Source organism: Brachypodium distachyon, chromosome 1 (assembly GCF_000005505.3).
Source record: "Brachypodium distachyon strain Bd21 chromosome 1, Brachypodium_distachyon_v3.0, whole genome shotgun sequence".
NCBI lineage: Eukaryota > Viridiplantae > Streptophyta > Magnoliopsida > Poales > Poaceae > Brachypodium > Brachypodium distachyon.
The window spans coordinates 6,368,031-6,395,473 of NC_016131.3; the positions used below are offsets into that span (position 1 = coordinate 6,368,031).

Consider the following 27,443-nt stretch of genomic DNA (forward strand, 5'->3'; position numbering starts at 1 on the left):
CTAGACGCGTGTCACGCCCACACGAAATACAAATTTGTTCATCCACGCTGGACGCCATGCAGCACCCGTCCTACTGTATACAGTAGAAAAAGTAGCTCTTAGGGCGACCGTTCTAGCCTTGCTAAACAAGACTAGGCCTGCTGATAGGACTCATGTCGGTGCATTAAATGCACTGCGCCCGCATTCTTGTCCTGTCTTCACTGTTCTGCAGGTCCCGCCTGCATGCCCGAGCGCGGTCGGGGTCCCCGGGAGCGCTCTGTACTTGGCTCCCCTTGAGGATGAAGGCACACCCGCCGGTTAAATCCGGCGAATAATCCAGGGAAATGTGACACCAATGCCAATTCTAGGATTTGAATCTGGGTGGGCTGGTTCGACCATAAAGAAACAGACCATCTGAGGGAGGCTCATTTTGTTGTTTACATAGGATTCTTTTCTCCTTCCGCTGCTAAAAGATGGGATATGGCCCATGTTTTTTGAGATTTGACCTGGTTTTCACATATCCCGGTTTTTGGATTTCTTGTTGATTTTCCAACATCGTCACCCTATGCCCAAGTTTTCAGATTGTTTTTGGCTGGTAAAAAAATCATTGTTGTCGACGCTTTCGTGGGGTCCCACGGCTTTTTGTTTTTCAGCTATATCGTAACTAGCACACTTTTTTGGATGTTTTCTCTATCATTAGTTAAAATCATCTTGTCACTTTTTTGTGGTCTATAGCCCACGTGTTTTATGGTTTCAGCCGATTTTTCCATATCTTTTGCATCCGTCGTCATACCATATCTACTATGTACTCTGTATTGGTTTGGACAATATACACGTGGACAGAATTATCTTATGCAAAGCGATTTCGTAAATGCTCACAGGGGCAAATTTAAAGGTGGTGGGCACACTTCGGTTGCATACTTCTATCACCACCCAGTCAGATCACCCAGTTTGAGCATGCCGAGTCCTAGCCACATGGAACCGAACAAAATAGACGAAACTTTCACGGCCCGGCTCAGGACGAACAGTATACAGAAAGTACTGCCTGTACTAAAAGTCTAAAACCAGGACAGCAGATCGGAGGGAGTTTTACACGTGAGATACCGACAGATGTCTTCAGAGACTACGGAGGAGTAGCCACGTGATGACGTGAAGAAGCCAAAGAGACGAGCAGGGCCTGCCTGCAGGGTAAGTTCACTCCACACGTAAGTAGTATGCCGAAAATTTCGAAAAGCATCAACAAAAGTCCTAAAAGAATCGAAGATGTTTTTTTTTTGCGAGTAAGAATCAGAAGATGTTAAATTTACACGTAGTAATAAAATCGACCATGCTACAAAATTCAGTTCGAAACAATACACGCAGACTGATTGAAATAGTAACAGGCTAAATTCATCTTCTCCTTTTTTGTAACCTCTTTTCGTAATATTCTGTGCGGTGCTAGTTCCAAACACCAGAAGGTTCCATTGCAGCGCCTAGGGAGCCGTGCGAGCTGCGTCACAATGGCAGCGCCAGAGCCACTGTTCAAACACGGCAACACCTGATGACCAGTCACTGTCGCCCGTGCGTATCAGTCGACAATCGGTCACGCGTTAACAATTGGAGGCAAAACACTATCTTTTTCCAATACTATTTTTTGTGTGTGAGGCAAAACATTATCTTTTTCCAATACTTGTTTTTCCAATGCTATTTTCAAGTGTGCGAGGCAAAGCATTGTTTTTTCAATGGTTATTCTAGGTACGAGATTATAATGACACGGTGGGGCCGCTATAGTGTTACCAGCTTCCACGTTATATAAGGGCAACTCAAACGGACCGTTTTTTCTGTTTGGTTTGGTCTGTTTGGGTCGCGGGCCGGACAGAAAAAAGACTGTCGTCCGCTTGGTTTGCGGAGGAAATTGCGCGATCCATCACCGATTGGGGACATTTTTTGCGCAAAAGATTTTTTTGCACTTTTCACCACCTATTGGTCTAATCCATTGCAGATAGGTCCTAATAAGCAATTAGACGACTTAACCATGTTTCTGACATGTAGGTCCCACATGTTTGTGCCAAGAGGCAACCGAATAAAAGCACATCCGCACCGGTGTCGGAGATGGCGACAAGCATCGTGGGTATCGACGTGGAACCCGATCCTCTGCAGTCGGCCTCCGGTCCAAGGCCGTGGCATGGTAATGATGCGGCTGGACTTGGCGTACCTCAAGGCAGGAGCCCGCACTTCCACGTCATCGTTGCCTCCATGCTCTCCACCTAGCGCCGCCTTTGCGCCCAAGTGCTCTCTGGGGCGGACCTGATCATCTCCCCGACGGTGTGCCCTGAGTGCTTCGCCAAGATCATGGCCCGCATCGTCGCTGCCTTCTTCCGCAGCCAAGGGCATCGTCAACGCGGTGGCGAGGGAGGGGAAGGCCTCCACGTTGGCACTGACATGTGGGGCCCACATGTCAGAAACGTGGTTAACTCGTCTAACAGCCTATTAGAACCTATCTGCAACGGATTAAACCAATATGTGATGAAAAGTGCAAAAAATCTGTTCATGTGGTGTTTTGCGAAACAAAATTCCCAATAGACGGTGTATTGCGCAATTTCGTGAGGGTCGCGAGGTGCACCCAGTGATGAGGACGCGAAAGATAGAGGACAGTTGCATTCGGCCATCCACGTCGCTGCAACAGATCCGCCGTCGGAATACGGCCAGGAAAGACAGTCCAGAGAAAAAACGGCATTTCAATGGCGCCCACGTTTGCCAAGTGAATTCCATCTACTCCGGTGTTTCCGCCATCTATTTGACCCGGTGTTTCTGCTATGAATTTGATCTACCGGTCTATATGGACCCCCTATAGAGTAGCCAGGAATCAAAAAAGGTCTGCAGGGCTACTTTTTTTTTTTAGAGGACGTCTGCACTGATCTGCAGTGCTAGTAGTAGTACTATGCATGCTTGGCGGCATGGCCTATCGGCAGCTAGGTACGAAAAGACTGCACACTAGCTTTATTGTTCCGTCTGTTTTCGGTTCTGCCGTTACAGCGGCTGGAGATAAATGGCGCAGGGCACTCGTCGCTCGAGACCAAACGCACCTTTCCCTTCTGTTGTACTTGTTCCCCCTCACTCCATTTGCAGTTTAAGGGAGGATGCAGAGCGGTTCGCCGTCGACGGCGATGGGGAAGGGCAGCGGCGTCGACCAGAGCGCCAAGAAGAAGGCAAGGCTAGAGCCGCCACCCAACGTCCAGGTGAAGCAGGAAATCATCCCGCACCAAGCAACCACCGGCGCTGGCGGCGGCGGCGGAGCAATGGTGGCGGCGGAGCAACGCTCTCGGTCTCGGGTGGACGTCCTGGTGAGCATGGACATGAGCGTGCTCCACTGCCGCATCTGCTCCCACCCCTACAAGCCTCCAGTCTTCCGGGTAACTACCTTCATCTTCTTCAGTTCAACTCCAACCTCCCATGGATTCGATTCGATTCGATTCGATTCATTCACCTGAAACAACAAGGCAATCTATCTCCATTTCCGCAGTGCAAAGGCGGGCACATGGCGTGCGGGAGCTGCCTGGCGCGGATCCCGGACAAGCAGTGCCGGAAATGCGAGCACGGCGGCAGCGCGTTCGAGCGGTGCCCGGCGTTGGAAGAGGTGGTCTCCTCCGCCCTGATCGAGTGCGCGCACGACGGCTGCAGCAGCTACGTGACCTACCACGAGGCCGGCGAGCACCAGAGCGCGTGCCCGCAAGCGCCCTGCTCGTGCACGGAGCCCGGCTGCGGCGGCTTCCAGGGCGCGCCCCCGGCGCTTGTCGCCCACCTCGCGGCCCAGCACGCCATGCCGGTCCACAGGGTGCCGCGCGCCAGCCCCGCCATGCTCCACCTGCCGGCGCCCTCGGCCTCGGCCACGGAGCGGCACCTGGTGATCGTGGAAGACGACGACGGCGCGTTCCTGCTCACGGTCAGCGGTAGGCCGGCAGGAATCACGGCCGTGTCGGCCGTGTGCATCCGGGCCGTCGGCCCGCCGTGCCACGCGGTGAAGATGTGGGCTAACGGGCCGCCGCCGGCGGCGGCGCTGGGGAGGAAGGTGGACACCGTGTTGGTGGACATCGTGGCGACCTGCAGCGCGGCGCCCGGGGCCGTCGACGTGGAGGAGCTGACCACCCTGACGCTGCCCAGGAAGTTCTTGGTCGGAGGTGCTGCTGGAGCGGCCAAGGAGCTGCCGCTCAACATTCGCATCGACAGAAGATGAGCGGCTGAGTGTGGTAATGCAGGGCGCCAGCGATTAGTGTTGTCACTTCTTAAATTAGCACGTCAGTCGGCATCTGATGATCTAGCTGAAACAAATTAGCAGTAGCTCCTGGATGGATGGATGTAGGATCTTCTTAAATCTTTTGGGTTATTTTACTGACTGATCCTTAATGTGATGCCTCGTGGAATTGCTGTTCTGTGCGGCAACCGCTTTGGTGCTGCACCAAGTGAAGAAAATGAGGAACTTATAAGAACTAGTAGAACTTATTCACTCAACCATATGCTTATTTCTCACATCTAGACATGAAAAATGTTGGATCTCTAGGGGATGGTCAAAACATCATGCCAGCGAGTACTCAAGAAACAGATTATCCATCGAGTACTCAATCAGCAGTAGCTCCTGGATGGATGGATGTAGCTCTTAAATCTTTTGGGCTTAGTCCTAGCATGAGCTGCATCTCTGGCTGCTGCTCCGAATGCTCCTACTAGACCCGCTGCTCCAAATGCAAGGACCAAGGCTGCTGCTCCTAATGCAAGGGCTGCAACTGCTTCTAATGCTAGGTCTGCACCTGCAGCTCCAAGTACAAGCAGAAGGGGAAGGGCAAGACAAATGGGGCTGGTAGGGGTAGGACAAGTGCACCAGCAACTTAATCTCCAGATGTTGCAGCTAGGGGCAGGGGTAAGGGCAAGGGCACGGCTGCAATGCAATTAAATGAATCGCAAGCATCAACTTCAAATGCAAATGCTGGTAGAGGAGAAAGAAGACCTGCCCAAAGTGTGGATGCAGAGAACAGAGCTTATGGAAGAGCTTACGGAAGATCAAGTAGTGGAAGGATGTCTTCTTGGTTCACAATTGGAGCAAATGCAGCAGCTAGAGATGCAGCTGCGAAGAAGGAAAATGCAGCTATGAATGAGTGAGGATTTGGTTGCTTTAGTGACTCTTTGCTGTTATGTTTGAAGAATTACAACTTGTTATATTTTGTGTGATGAACATGTAATGCACTCTGTGAGATGTGGTGTTAAGATAGTAAGTATTAGTGTTCTAGATAATATATCTGCATTGCCTATTTATAACTCTCTTTTTGTGTGTTCTTGTTCTAGTGTTATTTTTGGCCAGATTTCTGCCCTTTAATTGCTAGGTTGTTTATACTAGTTTTCCCTGTTTTTTTATCCTATTTGTTTGCCAGATTAGAGATAAATGAAGTTGAAACAAATGTACAGAATGACATGCTGTTGTTTCTGTACAGGGCATTTGTATACAAAGTGCAGGCCATGTTTCAGCCAATTTGTTCCTGTACAGGGCATTTGTATACAAATGTATCATATGACTCCATCTGTCATGTTGTTCCTGTACAGATTGCCATGTTGTTTCTGTACTCTAAGCATGCCATATACTCCCTCCGTCCCATTTTAAGTGACGGAATATTACATGTATCTACACGCTTATTAGTTATAGATACATCTATATTTGGGCAAATCTGAGTCGGTTAATATGAGACGGAGGGAGTAGCAATTATTTGCACTGGGCATTTTCAGCTGTGAGAGAATGGAAGCCATATTTCATATAGAAATGTAACAACAAACTTCATGTATCAGCCATTACTAAATTTCTGCACAGAAAACCATTTCTCATATACAAATTATTTCCACTGACAATGGAAAGTATAGGAAACCAGAATTATTAGCACTCACAATCATTACATCAACATTGCGTCCAGGTCATTCAAGAAAAGCTTTACATTGCTACCATGTCAATACTCCAGGACAATGACTTGGCATCTCTTGCACCTTCAACCTGCGAACATCCCAAGCCATCTCTTGCACCTTCCTGTTCTCAATTTCTTCCGGCAGCAGCATCCTGGAAGCCCTGACTCCCTGCACATTCTCATCTGACTCTAGACTGAACCAGCAATACCACATAGGTACGAAATTAACTACTTCCTCAGTTCCATACTTGTCTTAAATTTGCCTCAAAATGGATGTATCTATTCTAAAAAGCGTCTAGATACAGTACTCCGTAACAACATAGCAGTATCAAATACAACATGGACATAGCAAATCGTACAGTATATAAGCCCAGAACGACTGAAACAAGGCGGCTTCATGCAGTACTGCCTACAAACATCGATCGCTAGCTCAGGTTGAGAGCTCCTTGGAGACGGACGGCGAGTACGAACTGCACATAGCTTCCTTGAGGAGGAGGAGTCGCAGGCCACCTTCGGCAGCGCCTCGCCGCGCCATCCGGCTTCCTTTTGCGCCGGCGTCTTCGTTTGAACCATCGCAAGCGTGCGTGCCTCTCTGCCTCTCCTGCGAAGCAACGGAGCAATCAGCCGGTGGATCCCTCTTCCGCATCCAGCCGCCGCCGCCCTTTCTTCCTCCGCCGCGAGGTCGTCGCCGCCGCCGCTCCTCGTTTCAAATCCCTAACCCTACGCGATGCAAGAAATGGAGAGAAAGGAAGAACGAGCGGGTGCGGTGCGGGAGTCTGGTCGGGCTTGGTGTTTGATTCTCCCCGGTATCTAGGACATCGGCGTATGTGCGATCCGTGTAGTTCAGGCCGTAACATGTGAGTGGGAACTCCCAAGAATTGGGGTTGTTTGAAGAGGTCTTATTGCGAGCCTTCTTTTCGCCGGTGATGGCAGCCGTGCTATGTGTAGGAGTCTCGGTGCCAACGGTGGTGTTTGATTCTCGGTTATTTAGGACATCGACATGCGTGAGATTTGTGTAGTTTAGGTCATAATATGTAGTGGGAACTCGTATGAATTGTGATTGTTTAGAGAGCCCTCTTTTGGTTGGCGGTGGCAGCCGTGCTATGTGTACGAGTCTCGGTGCCAACGGTGGTGTTTGATTCTCGAGTATTTAGGACATCGGCTTACGTGGGATCTGTGTAGTTTAGGCTGTACTATGTGAGTGGGAACTCGTATGAATTGGGCTTGATTAGATCATATGATGGATTTGGCGGAATTGGTATGAAGTCGGACATGTTTGAGAGGTGAGGAGTGGTTTGAGTGTGAAAATTGTGCATATGAAATGCCCTATTTATAGGCAAAATTCAGCCAAAATAAAGCCTAAATTTGAAAAAAAAAACACAACGGGCCTTCAAAGCACCCCTAAGCACCCGACCCATCACCCCGCTTAGCCAACCAGCGAACGGCATGTGCCCCCTGCGCCCCCTCTCCCGACCATTATTTCCCTATTCCCACACGCCCCGCACCAATCAGGCGCCGCCGCTCCCCGATCGTTGCAGCGTCGCCCGCGCCCCGCGCCTCACCGAGCCTCGAGCGCCTGCTTTCCGTAATCGGGCCGCCTCGCCTGCGAAGTTAAACGGGCCACCGCGCCTGTCGGGCCTTGCGTGCCATGCCGGGCTTCATCGGGCCAGCTATTATCGGGCCGTGCCGGGCTAGCCCGTCGGACCTCAGTCTGAAGCTCGGGCGCGGCACAGATCGTGCTTCGGGCCGGCCCGGCCCGTTTAACTTTGTGCTGTGCCAGGCACTGCTGGGCCAAGCCCTCCGGGCTTTTTAAAAAAGTCCGGCCCAATAGCCAGGTATAGTCAGGCACTCGGGCAGTCGGGCCTGCACTTGGCCTAGGTTTGCATCCGGTCCGGTCCACCCGGTTGGACCGGCTTGGTTCGGCCGGCTCGATGGAACGAGCAGCAGGCAAACGAAAGCGCACCGGAGAAATGTGTTTCCAACGTGGAATGCCATGTAGGCTTGAAAAGTGGGCCTGACCTGTCAGGACGGAGATTAGGGCATAAAAATTAAACGGGGTCATTGATGGCGCAAGTTTTGCCAAATGAGGTCAACCCCGTCAAAAATGTAATTTAAGTGTCACAAATGGAATTCACTCGAGAAAGAACGGCTATACGTACGACGCTCAGCTGCAACATTTTTTACATGGGCACAAGACGCACCATATCTCAGATTTAGGCCCAAGACTCAGAGTGGTAACATAATCGTACGTGTTTATGTCGTACGCGAGTCACTTCCCCTTACTGAGTGATCCTTAATGTGATGCCTACATATTACTACTCTCAAGTAAACCTCGTGGAATCGCTGCTCTCTGCGGCAACCGCTTTGGTGCCGCACCAAGCAAAGAAAACGAGGAACTTACTTTTTCCGTACAATAAAGAATGTATCAACTTTGAATGTATTTATGCACTAAATCATGTTTAGATACATTCAAATTTTGACAAACTTATGGCATATTTTGTTGGATAGGTTGAGTATAAAAATTAGAGATTATTTACTTAACCATATGCTTATTGCTCAAACTTCATCTCCATAGATGACGACCAGACCAAACATGGAAAAATGTTGGATCTCTACCGGATGGTCCAGAATCATGCCATCGAGTACTCAAGAAATAGATTATCCAACAATGGAATCACTGTTACCTTCCTCACGTATATGCTTCTTTCAGGTCAAAGACAGAACGCTGCATGGCCGGCTTGCAATCTGACCACTTGAGTGAGCTGCTGTTCTCTAACCCAATGCTCAAATGTAATGAAAGAGATGGCACTAACATGCTCAAATGTAATGAACGACATGGCCGGCTTTCAGCGGCAGGGTTGCTTATAGTGGATTTGGTCTGCATCTCAACAAAATGCTCAAATGTAATGAAAGACATGGCACTAACATGTGTTCTTCCAGTAGCCTTGCAATCTGTTAAACTTGTGTGCGATGTTGCTGTTATTTTTTTATTTTATTTTTTGCGATGTTGCTGTTCTCTGACAGAGAACTTATTAGTCTGGATATGGTTTCAGTAGAATTCCCCCAACAGACCGGTATCTCCATTTCAAAGTGAATCAGTATGCCAGAAATTCTTCCCTTCTATCCGTCTGAACAGGGGCTTAGTCAGGCCCGAGCCCCCAGGCCCGGTTACAAAGGTGCGGGCCTGCCCCAAATAGCTGCCTCGACGCCCGGGCAGACCGCCTGGGCCCATTAAGCCCGACAGGCCCAGTGGAGCCTGCTTCAGCATATGGGCCAGATTGTATAAATTTTTTAAAGAAAAACAGAGATGGGCTGGGCTAGAAGGTGGTAAGATGATGGGCCAAACAAGAAATAGTGTTGCGTTGGGTCAGAACTTGAATAGATTATGGATCAGATGTAGAAAACCTAAAAACTTAGAAAAAAACGGTCCGTGCTGCCCTGCGGGCTCAGGGCAGAGGCCCAGGCACGACTCAGGCTGGGTCACGGGTTGGGCTGGCTCGATTAAGCATGTGCTTGTTTTTGACTAAATAGTCGCGATACTTCATCCGTTTCAAATTAACCGACGTGGATTTGTATATGGAGGGAATAGATAGTTATGTAACTATACACTAAAATGTGTTTGGGTGTGCTCGTCTCGTCTGCATTTTGTTTTTCATGAAACGGAGGAACACAGGGTTTAGACAAAATTACAATATTTAATATGGAACGGATGAAGTACACGTTTGGATGAATCTCTTAACGTTGGTTATATCCATTCATATACTTACGTACTCCCTCCATCCCATATTAAGTGACTCAAATTTGTCTAAATATAAACGTATCTATAAACTAAAATACGTTTAGATATATTTCCTCCGTTCAACAAAAGATGTCTCAACTTTGACTAAATTTGAATGCATCTATACACTAAGTCATATTTAGATACATCTAAATTTTGACAAACTTGAAACATCTTTTATTGGACGGAGGGAGTATATAATATCCGCAGATATATGTAATATTTCTCCGGACTCGGAAGTATTTGAGATAACTTGAACGAGTCGCGTCCGATTCGTGCCCCCGTGCCTGATGCGGCAGCTTCGCGGCACTCATCCAGGGACAATGATGTCATAGTCAATCAGTCAAACGTGGCTGAGCAATCTCAAATCGGATACGTATGATGATTCTTGCAATGCGTGGGGGCGAGTGGACGAGAAGGACGGACGCGGGGCGAACTCCGTCCGGGCCAGGACGGTCAGGTAGCTCGGCGCCCAGCCGCCTGCTGTCGCCGTCAGTCGCCACTGCACTCCTCTGCACACTGGCCTTAAATTATCCAAACGCACGGTACACGGTGTGCTCGTCCCGTACGTGTTCTGTTCTTTTCTGTGGAGGAAAATTGGGCCACGGATCGATTCGTTCTCTTGCCGTTAGTGTCGTCCCGTGCTGGTTTCTGAAGAAAATGTCTCACCAAACACTCTGATTTCTCATTTCTCAGCTAAGAAGTGCCCCTCTGTCCCGTGAGGCCGTGAAGAGTCCTCGTTGTGTCCATCCATACACGTTTGCTCCATTTCCGGTAGGCATCTTCAGTTCAGTATACGCAGCAACAAGCTAATCAGCCTTTGATGGTCCTTTCCCCCCCGCTACTGAAACGAATCATGTTGCGAACAGAAAAGCATGTTTAATAAACTAACACCCACCCAGAAACCATGATCAGAAAGGAGCAAAAAGCCGCGACCTATATCTGCTCGGCTTCTTGCCACTCTAAAATAAAGCAGCCGCCAATAATTCAAACAGCTTTTGAAGCCAGATAATAACAGGCATCGTTTGCTTTGCTCGCGATTCCTTTGTCTCCGACGCTTCCTGCCGGCTAATTCCCGTACGGTGTGGCTCCCCGGCGGGCCTTGCATGCAGGAGGCCACGCTGCCGGTGCCCAATGGTGTGGCTCCACCACGCTGTCAAGTTATCCACATCCTCCCCTCTGATTTTGTCTCATTCTGAGTCGAACATGGAGTTAAACTTCAGAGGATATTACTAGCATAGACGGTTTTGACATTGACAGAAATTAATCAGAGTGGACACCGAAACAAGGATATTTTGGTACCTGCGTGAGCTGACATACTAACACCGAATATATTCTCTCTCTTCTTTTCACTAAGACGTTTTTCTCAAGTCAATTGGGCTTTGCCAAAACGTCTATAAAATTGAATAGAGAAAGTAGGTAAATAAAATACTCCCTCCGTCCAACAAAAAATGTCTCAAATTTATCAAAATTTCGATGTATCTAAACACGACTTAGTGTATAGATGCGTTCAAATTTGGTCAAAGTTGAGACATTTTTTATTGGACGGAGGAAGTACAATTATTTTTTCTGTTCAACAAAAGATGATTTCTTCCGTGGTCGAGAAAACACACATTGCATGTTAGTACGTGCCCACGCCAGATGGTTTTGCAATGGTGTAATTTTTTTTTCAACGTCACATGTTAAATGACTTAAATTTGTTTAAATATGCATGTATCTACACATTAAAATATGTAATATTTTGATATTTAATATGGGACAGATGGAGTATTACAATTTCCCCCTTTTCAAAAGTCGAAACCCCATGCACAAATTCATCCAGCTAACTATCAAAATACGGAGTATCACATTGATGAACAGAACATGCATCATGATACCCTTGAAAAGTAAGCTGGATCAGCAAAGGAGTCATTGGGCGGCCATAAACTGCACGGCGTAGACGATCCGACCTTCTAACAAAGAAACATAAGTTCATACGTCAGGAAAGTCGGAACACGGGTCCAAATCCATCCGTGTTTGTCAGCACGACCTAAAAAATGCCCAAAACGCAAAGGCAGCAGCTGCCTGCGTCCTCATCAGCCCCCATTAGCGCAGGCAGGCAGCCAGCCCCCACATTCCCCGCTCCCTTTGTCCACGTTCAGCGCGCCCATGGCCTCCGCCCCGCACCCTCCCCGCGATCCCATCCAGGTTCACCCTCCTCCGTTTTTTATAATCCCCACGCACGCAACCACTGCGAAGGTCTCGCCACCAGGAGGAGTAATACAGAATAAAAACTTCTTTACTAACACCGCGGGTGATTTGATTATAAGTAGTCGGAGGAGGGGAGGCGGAGCTGGGGGAGGACTAAATTCGAGAAGCAGCAGCAGCCATGGCGACGCAGGCCGCCTTCCTGGTCAAATTCCCGCAGCTGGCGCTGTCCGCGCAGCCGAGCCGTGGCCAGTCGTGGGTCGCGGTCGCGGCGGGCAAGGTGGCCGCGCCGCGCGGGGTGCGGTGCCGCGCCGGCGGCCTGATCGAGCCCGACGGGGGCAGGCTGATGGAGCTGGTGGCGCCCGAGCAGGGCGGGCGGCGCGCGGCGCTGCGGCGGGAGGCGGCGGCGCTGCCGCACCGGGTCCGGCTGGGCCGCGTGGAGACGGAGTGGGTGCACGTGCTCAGCGAGGGCTGGGCCAGCCCGCTGCGGGGCTTCATGCGCGAGAGCGAGTTCCTCCAAGCACTTCATTTCAACGCCGTCCGCGGCGACGATGGGAAACTGGTCAACATGTCCGTGCCCATCGTGCTCGCCGTCGACGACGCCCAGCGCCGCGCCATCGAGGCGTCCGGCGCCACCCGCGTCGCGCTCGTCGACGACCACGACCGCCCCGTCGCGGTCCTTAGCGAGTGAGACAATCCCCCCATTCTCCTTTTTCACATGCCGTATACGCATTGGTACCCTCAGCCCCCCTCAGTGTGGGATGAAATCGATTTTGAGAGCCCTGTTAGGCCCCGAATTTAGAATTTATGATGGTACTACTTCGGGTAGGAATTGTGAGCTCGAGTAGTACATGCGGATTTAGACTTAAGAGGACATATTGCTTACACATTTCATTAGCTGTATAGCTTATCCGACTGGAACACCTAAATTTTAGTAGGTTTTATATCAATTTTAGTGGTAGTATTTGTTTCTTTTGCCAAGAATAAGGTCAACGATATGTCAATCCATGATAGTATGATGCAAGTTGGTGGCCAGCAATTTTTATCCTCAAGTGGTTTACTTACTGGATGGTCAAACGATATTCGATGGCAGATTCCCCTTCTGTCCAAGGGTCTATGATAGTGAGAACTTCTGCCATACTTTTATCATGGTATTCTTATCTGTTGGTCAACTTCAGATGATTAATCATGCATACTTCCGGTCGTATTCAACAAAATAATGGATCATTTCCTTGAATAGATATTTTGCTTTACTGTTCTTTCGCTGCCTTTCTAAGTATTTTATTTTATCCGTTCAGAACGGACTCGTTATACTGTATACTTGCATACCACAGTTTCCCATTTAGTTACGGCCTTTTATATACATCGGAAGCTGAAAATAAAAATAGAATCTTGTCTTATAGATGTAGTTACCAAATGAGTAAAGTGACATAATGACATCGACCGTACACGTCTCTATTTGTCGACGTAATCATAGGTTTTGAGAGGAGGCTATGTCAATGTTATGTCGGGGGTTTGATGGGAAGGGGTTGTATGGTGTTGAAAACAAAACGTATCCTATTTATGTGATATAGGAGTGAGGTTTTCATACAATATAGCAAATTCTTTACAACACATTTTGTAACACTCCTTTCTTATTTCTTCAGCATTGAGATCTACAAGCATAATAAGGAAGAAAGAATTGCTCGGACTTGGGGAACAATTGCACGTGGACTGCCGTATGTAGAGGAGGCAATTGCAAATTCTGGTGATTGGTTGATTGGTGGGGACTTGGAGGTTATAGAACCAATCAAGTATAATGATGGTCTCGATCAGTATCGCTTATCTCCAGCACAGCTGCGTGAAGAATTTACCAGGCGCAATGCTGATGCAGTATTTGCTTTCCAACTTCGCAACCCTGTACACAATGGTCATGCTTTGCTCATGACTGATACACGCAGGCGCCTTCTTGAGATGGGTTACAAAAACCCTGTTCTCCTTCTCCATCCTTTGGGAGGATTCACAAAAGCAGATGATGTGCCTCTTAGTGTGAGAATGAAGCAGCATGAGAAGGTATTCAGTTACAACAATCCAACTGCCATCCAATTGTCCCAATTTTTTCTACAGACGTGTTAATATATAAAGATGTATCATTCTTTCATTATCATGACATTCTTTTTCATTTTGGTAGGTTCTTGAGGAAGGTGTCCTCAACCCAGAATCAACAGTGGTTGCAATCTTCCCGTCTCCAATGCATTATGCTGGGCCAACTGAGGTCCAATGGCATGCCAAGGCTCGCATTAATGCTGGTGCAAACTTCTATATTGTTGGGAGAGATCCTGCTGGTATGAGCCACCCAATTGAAAAAAGAGACCTTTATGATGCTGATCATGGAAAAAAAGTGTTGAGTATGGCTCCTGGGCTTGAGAGGCTTAATATCCTTCCTTTCAAGGTGATTCATCTTTCCGGACGAAATATCTCATTTGCATGCAGTATTGTAGATACTGCCTATTGTATTTATCAGTTATCTGTGAGCTTTTGCACATTATAATCTGGACATCATCGTTCAGTTATCAAATACAAATAGCCCTGATTTATTCTGGTTTCTTGACATATCTTTTGATTGTTGTGTTGGATCAGGTGGCTGCATATGACACAAAGCAGAACAAGATGAATTTTTTCGACCCATCAAGGAAAGATGACTTCCTGTTCATCTCTGGCACAAAGGTAATAGATTTCAATGTCACGGGAACATCAGTAACTTAGTCACCAATAATGTTAGCCATGTCCTAACAAACTTTCCTGCATACACAGATGCGTAGTCTTGCCAAGAACCGTGAGAGTCCACCAGATGGTTTTATGTGCCCGGGTGGCTGGAAAGTCCTTGTCGAGTACTATGATAGCTTGACACCACCAGAAGGCAGCAGCAAACTGCGAGAGGCAGTTGCGGCGTAGAAGCTGAAAGATGCTTCAGATAAGTATAGTGTTGTATCCGGTTCTTCACGATGGCGAACCGATGATATATGATTGTATATGGGTCGGAAGACTTACATTTGGGCCTGGTTCCCGACACTCCCTCGTGGTTTGTACTGCTTGCTGTCTACTGGCAGTGTTACGGTATTTGCCTCCTGAAGCCCATCATGTGCTTGGTGCCAATAAAGATGGATTTATTATCCTCTGCCAGATTTGTACATAACTACATATACAGTATGTTGGTAATTTATCTAGTGCTTGATGTGTTTGCGTAGATCTCTTCTTAAAAGCAAAGTTTGGTTTTCATATTTGAAGTGTCTTTTACATTCATGGTCTGTTATTTTTCAGTGGGTCACATGATACAGATATAGTCCCTGACAAAATGAAGACAAAGTATTTAGATGTTAGCGATGAAATGTGTCTTTTACATTAATGGTCTGTTATTTTTCAGTGGGTCACATGATACAGAAATAGTCCCTGACAAAATGAAGACAAAATATTTAGATGTTAGTGATGAAATGGAACGAGGAGATACTGTTATAACATAATTCCTGTTATAGATTTTAAAGTACCTAAAGATTGCCAAAATATCATCAAAGAACAAAAAAATAGCGTACATGGCCATCTAAATATATGTGCCAATTTCAGTTACATAGACAGAACGTAAGATAAAGTCTCATGCTTATAATGGGTTTAGGAGAAGGGAAAGAACAATATTACAAACTACCCACGACGAATTTACGGTGGAGACAGTGCATCCAATCTGAGAACCAGTGGTTTCACATCTATCACCAGCACCTTTGAGGGGATCACCAGCTTGTTCAGCCAGATATCTTGCGTTCAGCATTTTTCATCATGAGCACAAATTCATCGTAGTTCACCAGCCCATCACCGTCAGTATCCGCCTCCCTGATCATCTGCTCGACCTCCTCGTCGGTCATCTTCTCCCCGAGATTGATCATCACCGTCCTTAGCTGCATTTACATGGACAAGATTAAAGCAGTGCCTATCTGAACTTTTTATTTAATGTTAATTTTATCTGAACTTATTCTAGCAAAAAGAAAATATCTGAACTTGAGAAGTTTTTTTTTTTTGAAACTATCTGAACTTGAGAAGGTACCTCAACAGGGGAGATAAAACCGTTCTGGTCCTTGTCTAGGACCTCGAAAGCTTCCTTCAGCTCTTCATCGCCGTCTCCATCCTGCAAATCACATGGAAATCAGATATTTGGCAAGTCCAGCTTAGCAGAAGGGAAAGAAGGTAGTGTAAGCCAATGATGAAGCATCCTTCAGATTGTAGCTTGCAGAGCCTCACCTTCATCTTCCTGGCAATAAGGCTCAAGAACTCCTGGAAGTCTATGGTGCCGTTCCCATCCGTGTCAACCTCACGCATCATGTCACTGAGCTCCTGCTCGGTCGGCTCAAGGCCAAGGGAGCGGGTCACCGCAGCCAACTCTTCCAAGCTGATGCATCCTGCGTGTGGCCAAAACCAATGTTCCAAGATCTCACATGCGAACCAGATTCAAATTTCTGTTCATTTTAGCTCACAAATATCCTAATCCCAGAGGGGACAACACCACGTGCCAATGCCCAAGGACGGTCAAAGGTTCTGAGTTTTGACTAAAGATAAGAGACGTTTGAGGCAAGCTTATGATCGATTAACTGCTAAACTGTCAGAGGGGGATTGCATGACACAAACAATATCATCATGGCCACCCGAAAAGTCTTGATTCTTCAAGTCCATGCTGTAGATTACTAGTAATATTACTTAAGAGAGCTTGGCCTATAGATTAGCATGTCCGAGCAAAAGAAAAAAAAATCTGAAGAAATTAGGTGGATAGCCCAAATGCAAATATTTTAAGGGCCCTAAAGTGCACAAGTGAGCCAATAGAGCTGAAGCATTCTTTGACCAAACTAATCTCTGAAATTAGTCCTAGAGCGAATCCATGTCGCCGAACTCTCGAAGAACATAGGAATTCCATCCACAGCTCAAAAGCACCCTAAGTTAAACAAGTACCAACACATGAAAAAAAGCTCCAAACTAGTTCAGCTTAGTGCTGCCTTGCTTTAGTTTTCTATACAGAAATCATGCCTCAGAAAAAGAGGGGTGCAACGAACAAGTTCTCAGCAGTTAACGGTGTGCATGAAATGGCTATGTGCATCGATTGATGAGGAAGCCGCGAATCGTTGCCCCTTTTCGAAAAACAGAACGATGTGCCTGAATTCTAGCTACCCCACAACAGGCAAGAAAAATGAACGGGAACAAGGTTTTTACCCCATAACAGTAATACAACAAACAATAGCATTGCTTTATGGAACCAGCTAGCACAACTGATCAAGACAAAGAAGCACAGAAACGATCTCAACAAAGAAACAATCACTGCGTGGAAAGCAAGAAGGCATGGTCGATCGAGGAGAGCTGGGAAGCAAACACAAACCATCGCCGTTCTTGTCGAAGAGCGAGAAGGCCTCCTTGAACGCCACCATCTGCTCGCCCGTCAGCCCTTCCATGCACCCTCTCTGCCTCTGCTTCTGCCACCCGGAGAAATGTCAGGACTCAGGAGGAGAGTGTTGTGAGGAGCGCGACAAGGGGAAGGAGAAGGAGCAGCAAGGCCGGAGAGGAAGGGAAGCAGGGTGGAAGTATCCTTGCCGTGCCACGGGAGAGAAAGGAGGGGGTAAATAAAGGAGACCTCGGCGGTGTGCTCTACGCAGAGACAGAGACGCACGCACACGCGCTGAACGGGGCGCTGGCCGGTGCGCGTTGTGGAAAAACTTGCGGGGGGGGGGGGGGGTCTCTTGGTTTTCCTAATCGTTTCCTGCTCTGCGCTTTCCCTGCCATTCCCCTCTCACCGGCCCCCGCCCTCTCGGCGCTCGTGACAACGACCCCCGACAACCTCAGCACACCAGTGACTCAGTAAGTGAAACGTATGCAGCTCATAGGGATGGGAGTATTTCTCCGATCCTAAATTCTTGTCGTGGTTTTAGTTCAAATATGTACTAAAACCATGACAAGAAATTAGGATCGGAGCAATACCATTTTGCTTAATGGTCACGGGCATGCCACAGCAGAAGGCAAGGAGGATCTAAAACATGATTTGTGTACCAGGAATAGTTAAAGGACGGGTTTGCTAAAACAAGAGGAGAAAGCGCGTAGAGGTGTGCAGCTCCTGCCACCACGCAAGGCCCTCCTGTTGTTGTTGGCCTGGTCAAGATGGGGATGAGATTGCAGCAAGAGAATGAGATGACGCTGGCATGATACTGATACCCGTGTAAAGACCTCTCCCTGCACATTGGTCCAGCAATGGACCTGCTGCATATTGTCAATTGTGCCATACTGCCATGGTCCAAACGAGGAGTGTACCCGTGAAAAAGAAAAAAAGGGGACAACTTGTTGGGTCACACATGTAAGAATTGACTTGAAATGGAATGGATAATAACCTTTGGAGTAGGCAGCTCAGACTTTGGGAAATGGGAAGCATTTGCTATTTTACTTGAACTGTAGTGATTAAAAGAATCTGCATAAACTGACTTCTTCCTCATACCTAGCTGGATCCAGTCGGCTTCAACTGTATAATCTGTATAATAACAAATAACATTATTAAAAAAAATGAGCACGGCCCTTGACTTCTGCAGAAGTCATTGGAAAGTGCGTCATCGATGATTACTGAATCAGGCATGCAGCACACCGATGTTCGTACCGAAATAGATGTCGCAGGCACTTCACATATGTCATTTTACAAAAACGTCCTGGGAATTAAACTAATTACAGTCCAGAAAGGTAGACTACGGGATTCAAATTCAAAACTTGTCTCCTTCGCAAGCCCAGGTCGCCTCCGCCAGTCCAGATCGCCTGCTCCTTTCCCCTCTCCAAGTCGCCATCTCCAGCCCTCTCCAGGTATCTCCAGTCCAGCCCTGCCGCTAGCCATCTCCAGCCCCTTCTAACAGATCAATCAATCAGATCAAAGGAGGAACATCTACAGCCAACAGTTCAAAGGAACAGCTACAGGCCAATCAATCAGACCAATCCCTCAAATCACAGGAGCAATAGCTACAGCCGCAAGTTCAAAAATTACCGAGATCAGCCGGCAGGAGCGTGATGCCATCGCCCGCCGCCCGATGCCGTCGCCTCTCGCCTGCCGTCGCCCAGGGAAAATCACCTCTGCCTTCTCGCATCTGAGGCAGAGCTCTGCCTCTGCCTTTGCGGGCTCCGCCACCTTCCCCCATCTCAGGCAGAGCTCTGCCTCTGCCTTTGCTGCACCGGTCACCATTCCTCATCTCAGGCCAATTTCAGCAACAGCAGAAACATCATGGAAGGATTTAGCTCTGCCTCTGCCTTTGCTGCGCCGGTCACCATTCCTCATCTCAGGCCAATTTCAGCAACAAGCAGAAACATCATGGAAGGATTTAGCTCTGTCTCTGCCTTTGCTGTGCCGGTCACCATTCCTCATCTGCCAATTTCAGCAACAAGCAGAAACATCATGGAAGGATTTCAGCAACAAGCAGAAAAAGAAGATGAAGCTGTACATGAAGCACAATTTCAATTCAAAGCTGAAAGAGTACATAGACATGCAGATTTGCAATTTAATGCTAAAAGAGTACAGATACAGGCAGATTTGCAATTTAATGCTGAAAGAGTACAGATACAGACAGATCAACTCAATGCTCAAAGAGTACAGGCATATTTGCAATTCAATGATGAAACTGAACATGAAGATGTGCAAGAAGTAGATGTCCAAGGCAATGAAGATATAGCTCAACAAGGAGTGTACAGTGAAGTAGATGTCCAAGGCAATGAAGATATAACTCAACAAGGACTGTACAATGAAGTAGATGTCCAAGGCAATGAAGATATACCTCAACAAGATACAACTGCAGAAGGAAACATGCCCATACCAGATCTGAACTGCACTCCTCATGAAGATGTTGATGTTGAAGCAGCAGGTAACTCCTGAAACAGAACAAGATCAAATACTGTACAGAACAAAGCAAATTACTGTGTTGTTCCTATAGATTTGTGTTCTTGTTCATCAAACTATTGTTCCTATAGATTTTTGTTCAGAATAGAACATGCACACACAATTTCATAATTTAACTACAGCATGTGATGATTATTGTTCAGAATAGAGCATGTGCATGTTATTGTTCAGATTTGTTCTCCATCTACACACATCATGTAACTACATCAAGTTCTCCATGTATAGACATCAAATTAGCACATGCATGTTTTTTTCTGAAATGGAGTATTGTACGGCAAATAGAGGCATTATATGAAGAACTTATCTTCTGGTCCTTTGCAGGTGCTCAACAACGACAACGAAGGGAACTGCCTGATGAACACATATTTGGTGCTTATATTGCATTGAAGGCACTCAGCATAGATGGAGAAATACTCTTAAAGGACAAGGAGCATGTTGCTCGTCTTTTGGATACATCTGTTAGAACAGTTGAGAGAATATGGAAATTAGCACATGAGCATATTGCACAAGGTTTACCTGTCGATCTTTCTAACCAAAAAAAGGGTAAAGTAGGTCGTAAAAGAGCTGACCTTGGTCTCTCTAGAATCTTCTATATCTAAGTAGGAGAAACCCACTACTTGATTTCTCTCAACATACAAGCATGCCACATCATCATATCATTAATATGTTCACACCTATTTAGTGAGAAACTCATATTTGTTGCACATGCATGCATGATATTTTCTATCATGATATCCTCACTATGTGAAGAATTTATCACACAATTTCATTCTATGTTTTGAGTTTTGGATACTCTTTCGTTGCTGTACTCAATTTCGTTCATGCACGTATATTAACTAAAAAATTTTGCAACAACGTGCGGGGCATCATCTAGTTGCTACAATACCACTAAACAGAAGAAGAACAGTAAGGGCGCTAGCTAGGGCTTTGGATGTTAGCTGTTCAGCATTGTACAGAAGGTTCAAATGGGGATTGATAATGCGCCGCACTAGCAGCTTAAAGCCCACACTTAAGCCAGCAAACAAGATTGCGAGATTGAAATTCTGTGTCTCAATGTTGGATGAGGACACACTTGGAAATGCAAGGCCTACTTTTAAAGACATGACCAACATTGTCCATATTGATGAAAAATGGTTTGATATGACGAAGAAGAAAGCCACCTATTATCTCGATCCTATAGAATCATGCCCCTTGCGCACTGTTCAGAACAAGAACAGCATCAGGAAAGTTATGTTTCTAACGGCAGTTGCAAGGCCTGGATACGAAGTGGACAAGTTGGCCAGAGTTTTCATAACACTCCAATCATGTATGCTGGAGGTTATGAAAGAAGGTGGCAATGGATATAAGATCCAGCACATGAACAAGAATAGAATGCAGAGGGAAGGGACGTTAGATACTTCTCTAGACTGTGATGCTGACCTCTACCATAAAAGTTTAGCATTGCTGAACCATTGATGAGAAGAGATGAGAAGAACTGTTGCATTAGGAGTAGAACAGATGAGATGAGAAGAGAACATATTGTTATTGCTGTTGTATTTTTCATTGCTGTTATAGTTGTCATTGTTGAGAGTAGAACAGATGAGATGAGAAGAGAACATATTGTTATTGCTGTTGTATTTTTCATTGCTGTTATAGTTGTCATTGTTGAGAGTTGAAGAGATGAGATGAGAAGCTGTTGCGCCAGTGTTAAATTCAGTTAACTAAAGTTCAGTTAAGCTTCAGTTAATTAAAGTTCACTTTTAAAGTTTTAGATTCAGCTTTTAAAGTTTAAGTTCAGGTTAGATTCAGATTTTTAAAGTTTATGTTCAGGTTAGATTCAGCTTTTAAAGTTTAAGTTCAGGTTAGATTCAGATTTTAAAGTTCAGGTTAGATTTTAAAGTTCAGGTTTAAGAAATAGAGAGAGATAGAAGAGAGAGATAGAGAGATTGAGAGGAGAGAAGAAAGATTGAGATGTCAAGATACAGTTTTAAGTTCAGTCAGATTCAGGTTTAGATTTTGATTTACATAAGTTCAAACTTAGGTTCGGATTTAAATAAGTTTAAACTTAGGTTCAAAAGATTGAGAGGAGACAAGGGAATATATTGAGATTGAGAGAAGAGAGATTAAGAAGAGATTAAGGGATTGAGATGAGAGAGGAGAGGAGAGATGAGATTGAGAGGAGAGAAGAGAGATTGAGAGGAGAGGATGCATATATATTCAGCATGCATATAGAGAGAAGAGAGATTGAGATTGAGGTCTACAACATGCATATATATTCAGCAATCAAAAAGTGAGGTTTACAACATGCATATATATTCAGCAATCAAAAAGTGAGGTTTACAACATGCATAGCGGCATAGTGTTAATTAAAAGATGTACAAGGAAAAGATAGAGTACAGTAAGAGTACTTATCTTGATATGAATTGCAGATATAAATATTGTACTACTCCCAATCAGAATCAGTGCTCCTGTACTTGGTGTTGCAGATATAAATCTTTTAGTACTCCCAATCAGAATCAAAGGCAAGTCAATCAGCTTCTAAAAAAAGAAACCGCACCTTCAGGCGCTACTCCTCATCATCGCCACCGCCTTGAGGCGTTGCACCTCCTCCCCTTCAAAGGCAAATCAATCACCGTCAAGAACAAGAACAGATGGAAGTTAATGGATATTGACATCTCAGCATTTCAGTTATGGATTAGATGTCCTACAATAGGAGATGTTAATCTATGCTAATCTATACAAAGAACACATGGGCAGCTCACAGTAAATTCAGATTCTGATGGAGTAGAACTTCAGCACTTAAACAAGAACAATGTTCAGAACACTTAAATAATTTGAGCACTTAAACAAGAACAAGTGCATAAGCTTCTGCTCTAATCTACTCCTGGTATACAAATGTAACTAGAGCAAAGCAAACTCATGTGAGAACACTACTACTACTGTACTCTAACAGAACCCTCCATGGTCAATCTTGATGAAACAAAGAACAGAGTACTTGATGACAATAAACCATCCAATACAGACAAGCCAACACTTTATCAACCCAATACAAACAACCCAATGCAAAGAGTGTCAGGAGTATATACAGAAGCATGAATCTATTCCTGCTACACCATCTAAAAAAGAGAACAAGAACAGACATGATACTACAGATCATGCTACTCCTACGATTTTTACCCATGCTAATAAGGAACAAGCAGAGCAGCATAGGCTAATCTGGATTTAGCAGAATCATAGGCTAATCAATCAACTTCAGAAAATGATAAGTTAATCTAAAACAGATAGCACATGGTATACAGAGTAAAAATCAGAGAGCATAGCAAAGGAGTGAGTATATTAGTCCTACAGAAGGAGCATAATCCATACAAAGAGCATAGGAAACCAGAGTACAGAAACAATTAGAGACAAGGGCATTAATGATGCAGGGGTATTAATTAAACAAGAACAAGTACTCTAACCTTGAGCCGCTGCTCCTCTCCTCAGTCTTGAATGTACAATAGCCGTTTAAGCAGCCTATCCAGAAGCTCCTCGACAGTTAGTTCTTGTTGATGAGGTACACAAGATCAGAGAAGAAAAAGAAAGACATTCAGTGTCGGTCAAAGAAGAAAAAGGTTGGGGTTTTCTTGCGGCGGCGCCGGCGACCAACAGAGGAAAGAGGTACAGTAGGAGGATGAGATGCTCACCGGATCCAGAGAAGATGACGACGGAGGAGAAGATCGGCGTAGCGCCGCCGCCACCGGATTGGGGTTCTGGTCCTGCTCCTCGGGCTGCGGCGGCGCCGGCCCCTGCTCCCCCTCCTCCCCTTCGAGCACTGTGACGACGCCAACCGAATCCGGCCTCGCAGCCATCGGATCCAGCCTCGCCGGCGAAAGTTTCCTCCTTGTATAGCGCGTGGCGGCGCGAGGGAAGCGCGGCAGCGGAGGCGACCGGAGCGCGGCGGGGAGAAGGGGAGAGGAGCGCGGCCGGGAGGTGCGGAGCGGAGCGGAGAGACGGGAGGAAGGCGAAGAGACGGGAGCTGTGCGGCTGGGAGAAGGGAAGGGGAGCACATAACACAGAGGAGCCCGGAGATCAGGTGAATAAAAGATAGGGAGGTTTTTGAAAAATTGCCGTCGCGACATCTATTTCGGTACGGAGGGAGTACTCGCAAAATCAGAACAATAAACAGCAACTTTTGATCGCTGATGCAGACAGGAGGAATAGGAGACAGTTCACAAATACTCAGAAGTATAAATGTTTGCATCAGGTTCTATCACCATGAAAATGTTTGCATCAGGGTCTATCACGAAGTCAACAAACGAACACAAATACGATGTCCAAATGACTGAAGCAGTACCAGGGAAGCATTACACGGGCGGATTACTTCGATCTGCTGCAAGCATGGCTAAAAACTAAACGATATGAATATTACTTATCACTCCTTTGCTAGTTTTTCACTCTTTGGAAGACTTGTTGATCAGAGACTTGTGGATGTGCGGGATCACACCTCCACCAGCGATGGTACCCTTGATGAGGGTATCGAGCTCTTCATCTCCACGGATGGCCAGCTGAAGGTGGCGGGGGGTGATACGCTTCACCTTCAGATCCTTGCTAGCGTTCCCAGCCAGTTCCAGAACCTCGGCAGTCAGGTACTCCAGAATAGCAGCTGAGTAGACCGCTGCAGTTGCACCAACACGGCCATTTGCCTGAGTCCTTTGCTTCAACTGGCGATGGATACGGCCGACAGGAAACTGAAATATAGCACAGCAAAAATTATTTCACCGAGAATATCTCAGGATTCAATATAATAATGTCAACCACACAAAGAAAGCACAAAAATAACATCAATTATGCAGTATGCACCACTAGGGAAACCATGCAACAATCGGAGTTGAAGCATCTGACTAATAGGACCTACCGACCTAGACATCTATGCTGCAAAGTGCAAAGCCAATAAGAAGATATTCATAAATTTGAGAGGGACAGAGATAAGCCATGGACCAATTGACCAGATCACGTACTTGACGTGTACTGTGGAAAAGATGTGACACCAGAAAGCGCGTGCATATAAGTCAATCTCAAAGACCAATCACAAATATCATATGTTAGCAAACAATACAGATGTACTACATGATGCCAACAGACTCATCATGGTTGAAGTGGTTATGAAAATGATGTGACAACAGTATATACATACAGAGCAAAACCAAGACAAAATGGAGCACTCCATATCTTGGAAGACGCTTTTAAAAAGAAACAACTGGCGTGCGACCGTTCACCTCATGGTCCCAAGGAGTGGGCGCCCTCCCTGCTCTTCCTCACCGCGTCCCTCACATCAGTACATCACATCATCTCTCCCAATCTCCATCTCAGGCACAGTCCATCCCTCTCCTCCCCAACCTCCATCTTGCCACTGCCGGCGCGTCATCTCCCTGCTCCACTGCCAGCATCACCTCAAACACTACTGTTGATCCACCTTGTCGGCACCTCCCACTGGCCTTCCACCACGTTGTGGCCGGGCTACCAGCCTACAACCCTATGTCCGCCGTTGCCGCCTGTCCTGCACCCACTGGCACTAAGCCTGGGGTGACACTGGTCATCCCTGTTCGTCAACAAGCAAATCCATCCCACCCCTCTTCTCTCCTTCTCCCACCTTATTCCTCGCATTGCCTTCTTCCTCGATTTATGTTTGGATCAGGCACATATCACAGCAAGCAAGTGTAACTTCCCGTTTAAATGAACACCGTTGTATGCTTGCCACACTGCCGCCATCCTTGTGGTGCCTCCCAAGCGCAGCTAAGCGACCACCTGTAGTCCAATGGCCCAAAGCCCATACCACCACCTTGCCTAGCTAGTAAACAGCCGCAACACCTGCCCTTAAAGACATATATGGTTGCGTTCTTTTCGGCTTCTAGGACTAGCTTTTCCGAGAAGCTGCACTCCCCCAGCTTCCTAGAGAAGCCGCCCACCAGATTTGGAAACCTAACCAAATTTTGGGTTCGACTTCTCTAGGAAGCTGGGGGGGAGGGCAGCTTCCTAGAGAAGCCCCAAAAATAACTAGGCCATAAGCTAGTCCACAACCAGTGGCATGATCTCCATCCATATTCCCTGATTTCCCCATCTCTCACCGGTCACAGCAGGCACACCAGCGATTTTTTTTTTGACGAACAGCCACACCAGCGATCATAGACTAATGCACAATTAACTGTAACACCGTGAAATCAGACTACGCCCCCTAAAGCAAATCACTCTCTTCGCACTTGTTATCATCACAAATTCCAAAACCTCTGCTAAATAAGAGCAGCAGATTCATCCAAAACTTATAATTCCCAGAAATTTCGACGATCCTATCAGACAAACAAAGATCATGATGGAACCTGAGCTAGACAGACCAAATGCTTCTCCAGATCTACAGAAATCTGCACAGCAACGCCACAATTTCTCGAATCACTAGAAACCCACCTAACTGACGCGCAAAGCAGTTGCAGAGCCAGAGCTCATCAATCGACAGCAGAATCTAACCAATGTCTAGCGCAACAAACGAATAGTAGCACGCAATCACCTCTCCGAAGCTATCAAAACGCGTTCCCTAAAGCTCGAGAACCGCGAAACCGCCCGCATACAACACCCAGAAGTCGAGCGCGCGCACGACGCTTCGAATTCAAACTAAATCTAACCCGCGTACGGGGCAAGCGGAACAAGAAGCAGAGCAAGCGAGCTCACCTGCAGGCCGGCGCGGGACGAGCGGGAGACGGGGGCCTTCTTCCCCTTGTCCTTCTCGGCCGTCTTCGCCGCCGTCGTCTTCGCGGCTAGCAACCCCTTGCCTCCCTTACCCGCCATCTCCTCTGCTCCGCTTCGAGCGAAAACCCTGCACACGGAGCCAAATCAGACGAGGCGAGGACCGAATTAGAGCAGATCGGGGAGCGAATCGGGCGGATCCCGCTCCCGATTCGGGAAATAGAGATGGGAAGAGGAGGAATTGGAGTTTGGATAGGGATGCGCCGGGAAACGACTTACCTCTGGCGACTCTCGGTTTCCCTGCTCTTCACGCGATGCGAAGGAGAGCGAGATTTTTTTTTTCTGGCTCGTGGGGAGGCCTTTGCGCTGGTGGGGATATTATAGACGACGAATATTGCAATTTAGCCCCTGTAATAACCTCCAATCTTGAATCCGGCGAACTTTTCGCTCAGGGGTGCTTTACGTTGTATTCGTGCTTTACGTACCATTTATATAGTTGTCGTGATTTTTTGTTCAAATTTGAACTAAAATCACGACAACAATTTAGGATTATAAATTGTAGGGGTGGAGGGTGGTAACTAGAGCCATTGAGTATCTCCTTGCTTTGGCTCCAAGAATATAAAACTATTTTCAAATACTCACAGTGGTCGCATTTCGTGGACGAGGGGTTTCAATATGACAAATGGAAAAAAAGGCTAGTGTGTCCTTGTAGAGAAGTTATTCACGTGAGATGTGAGCCATTTTCAAAATTAGCCACCAACTTACCCTCAAAATTACAAACAATTACTTGGCTCGAGCGGGAACTTCATAGTTTAGGTCATATTGAAATATGTGTAGATCTATTTGAAGCAATTGTGTACAACCTATGTGTTATTGTGGAAAAATATCACAAATAAATTTAGACACAAGCACACAATATTGTTTGCGGAGATGTCCTTATTCCATCGCATTTACATCCATA

At 46.5% G+C, this 27,443-nt stretch overlaps 4 protein-coding genes and 1 long non-coding RNA gene across 10 annotated transcripts; 2 read left to right on the forward strand and 3 right to left on the reverse strand.

The window, feature by feature from the left end:
- The first annotated feature begins 2,641 nt into the window (after window positions 1–2,641).
- On the forward strand, window positions 2,642–5,258 carry LOC100832499 (E3 ubiquitin-protein ligase SINA-like 10). 2 transcript variants are annotated; one of them, XM_024460337.1, is made up of 3 exons: window positions 2,642–2,934; window positions 3,017–3,371; window positions 3,482–5,258. In XM_024460337.1, the coding sequence occupies exons 2-3, from the start codon at window positions 3,099–3,101 to the stop codon at window positions 4,190–4,192; spliced, it is 984 nt and encodes a 327-aa protein (XP_024316105.1). In that variant the 5' UTR covers window positions 2,642–2,934; window positions 3,017–3,098; the 3' UTR covers window positions 4,193–5,258. The 2 variants fall into 2 exon arrangements, with proteins under 2 accessions (XP_024316105.1, XP_003559440.3); XM_003559392.4 differs by having other exon boundaries at window positions 2,642–3,371.
- A 6,785-nt stretch (window positions 5,259–12,043) lies between these two features.
- Window positions 12,044–15,122, forward strand: LOC100832387 (ATP sulfurylase 1, chloroplastic). The gene is made up of 5 exons (XM_003559747.4): window positions 12,044–12,549; window positions 13,509–13,914; window positions 14,033–14,293; window positions 14,482–14,568; window positions 14,656–15,122. The coding sequence occupies exons 1-5, from the start codon at window positions 12,044–12,046 to the stop codon at window positions 14,794–14,796; spliced, it is 1,401 nt and encodes a 466-aa protein (XP_003559795.1). The 3' UTR covers window positions 14,797–15,122.
- A 227-nt stretch (window positions 15,123–15,349) lies between these two features.
- LOC100835472 (calmodulin-like protein 4) lies at window positions 15,350–17,562 on the reverse strand. Its single transcript, XM_003559756.4, has 4 exons — window positions 17,252–17,562; window positions 16,129–16,286; window positions 15,935–16,015; window positions 15,350–15,788 (listed from the first exon to the last, which is right to left on the reverse strand). The coding sequence occupies exons 1-4, from the start codon at window positions 17,322–17,324 to the stop codon at window positions 15,636–15,638; spliced, it is 465 nt and encodes a 154-aa protein (XP_003559804.1). The 5' UTR covers window positions 17,325–17,562; the 3' UTR covers window positions 15,350–15,635.
- Window positions 17,563–18,380: 818 nt separating this feature from the next.
- LOC100837936 lies at window positions 18,381–23,777 on the reverse strand. 5 transcript variants are annotated; one of them, XR_001405427.2, is made up of 6 exons: window positions 23,452–23,777; window positions 23,227–23,281; window positions 22,326–22,380; window positions 19,668–22,236; window positions 18,887–19,261; window positions 18,381–18,751 (listed from the first exon to the last, which is right to left on the reverse strand). It is a non-coding gene; the product is annotated as an uncharacterized LOC100837936 (long non-coding RNA). The 5 variants fall into 5 exon arrangements; XR_002962000.1 differs by having other exon boundaries at window positions 19,668–22,241; XR_001405426.2 differs by having other exon boundaries at window positions 18,381–18,748; window positions 23,227–23,309.
- Window positions 23,778–23,974: 197 nt separating this feature from the next.
- On the reverse strand, window positions 23,975–26,906 carry LOC100840870 (probable histone H2A variant 3). The gene is made up of 3 exons (XM_003559772.4): window positions 26,762–26,906; window positions 26,468–26,612; window positions 23,975–24,495 (listed from the first exon to the last, which is right to left on the reverse strand). The coding sequence occupies exons 2-3, from the start codon at window positions 26,582–26,584 to the stop codon at window positions 24,199–24,201; spliced, it is 414 nt and encodes a 137-aa protein (XP_003559820.1). The 5' UTR covers window positions 26,585–26,612; window positions 26,762–26,906; the 3' UTR covers window positions 23,975–24,198.
- Between the last annotated feature and the right edge of the window lie 537 nt (window positions 26,907–27,443).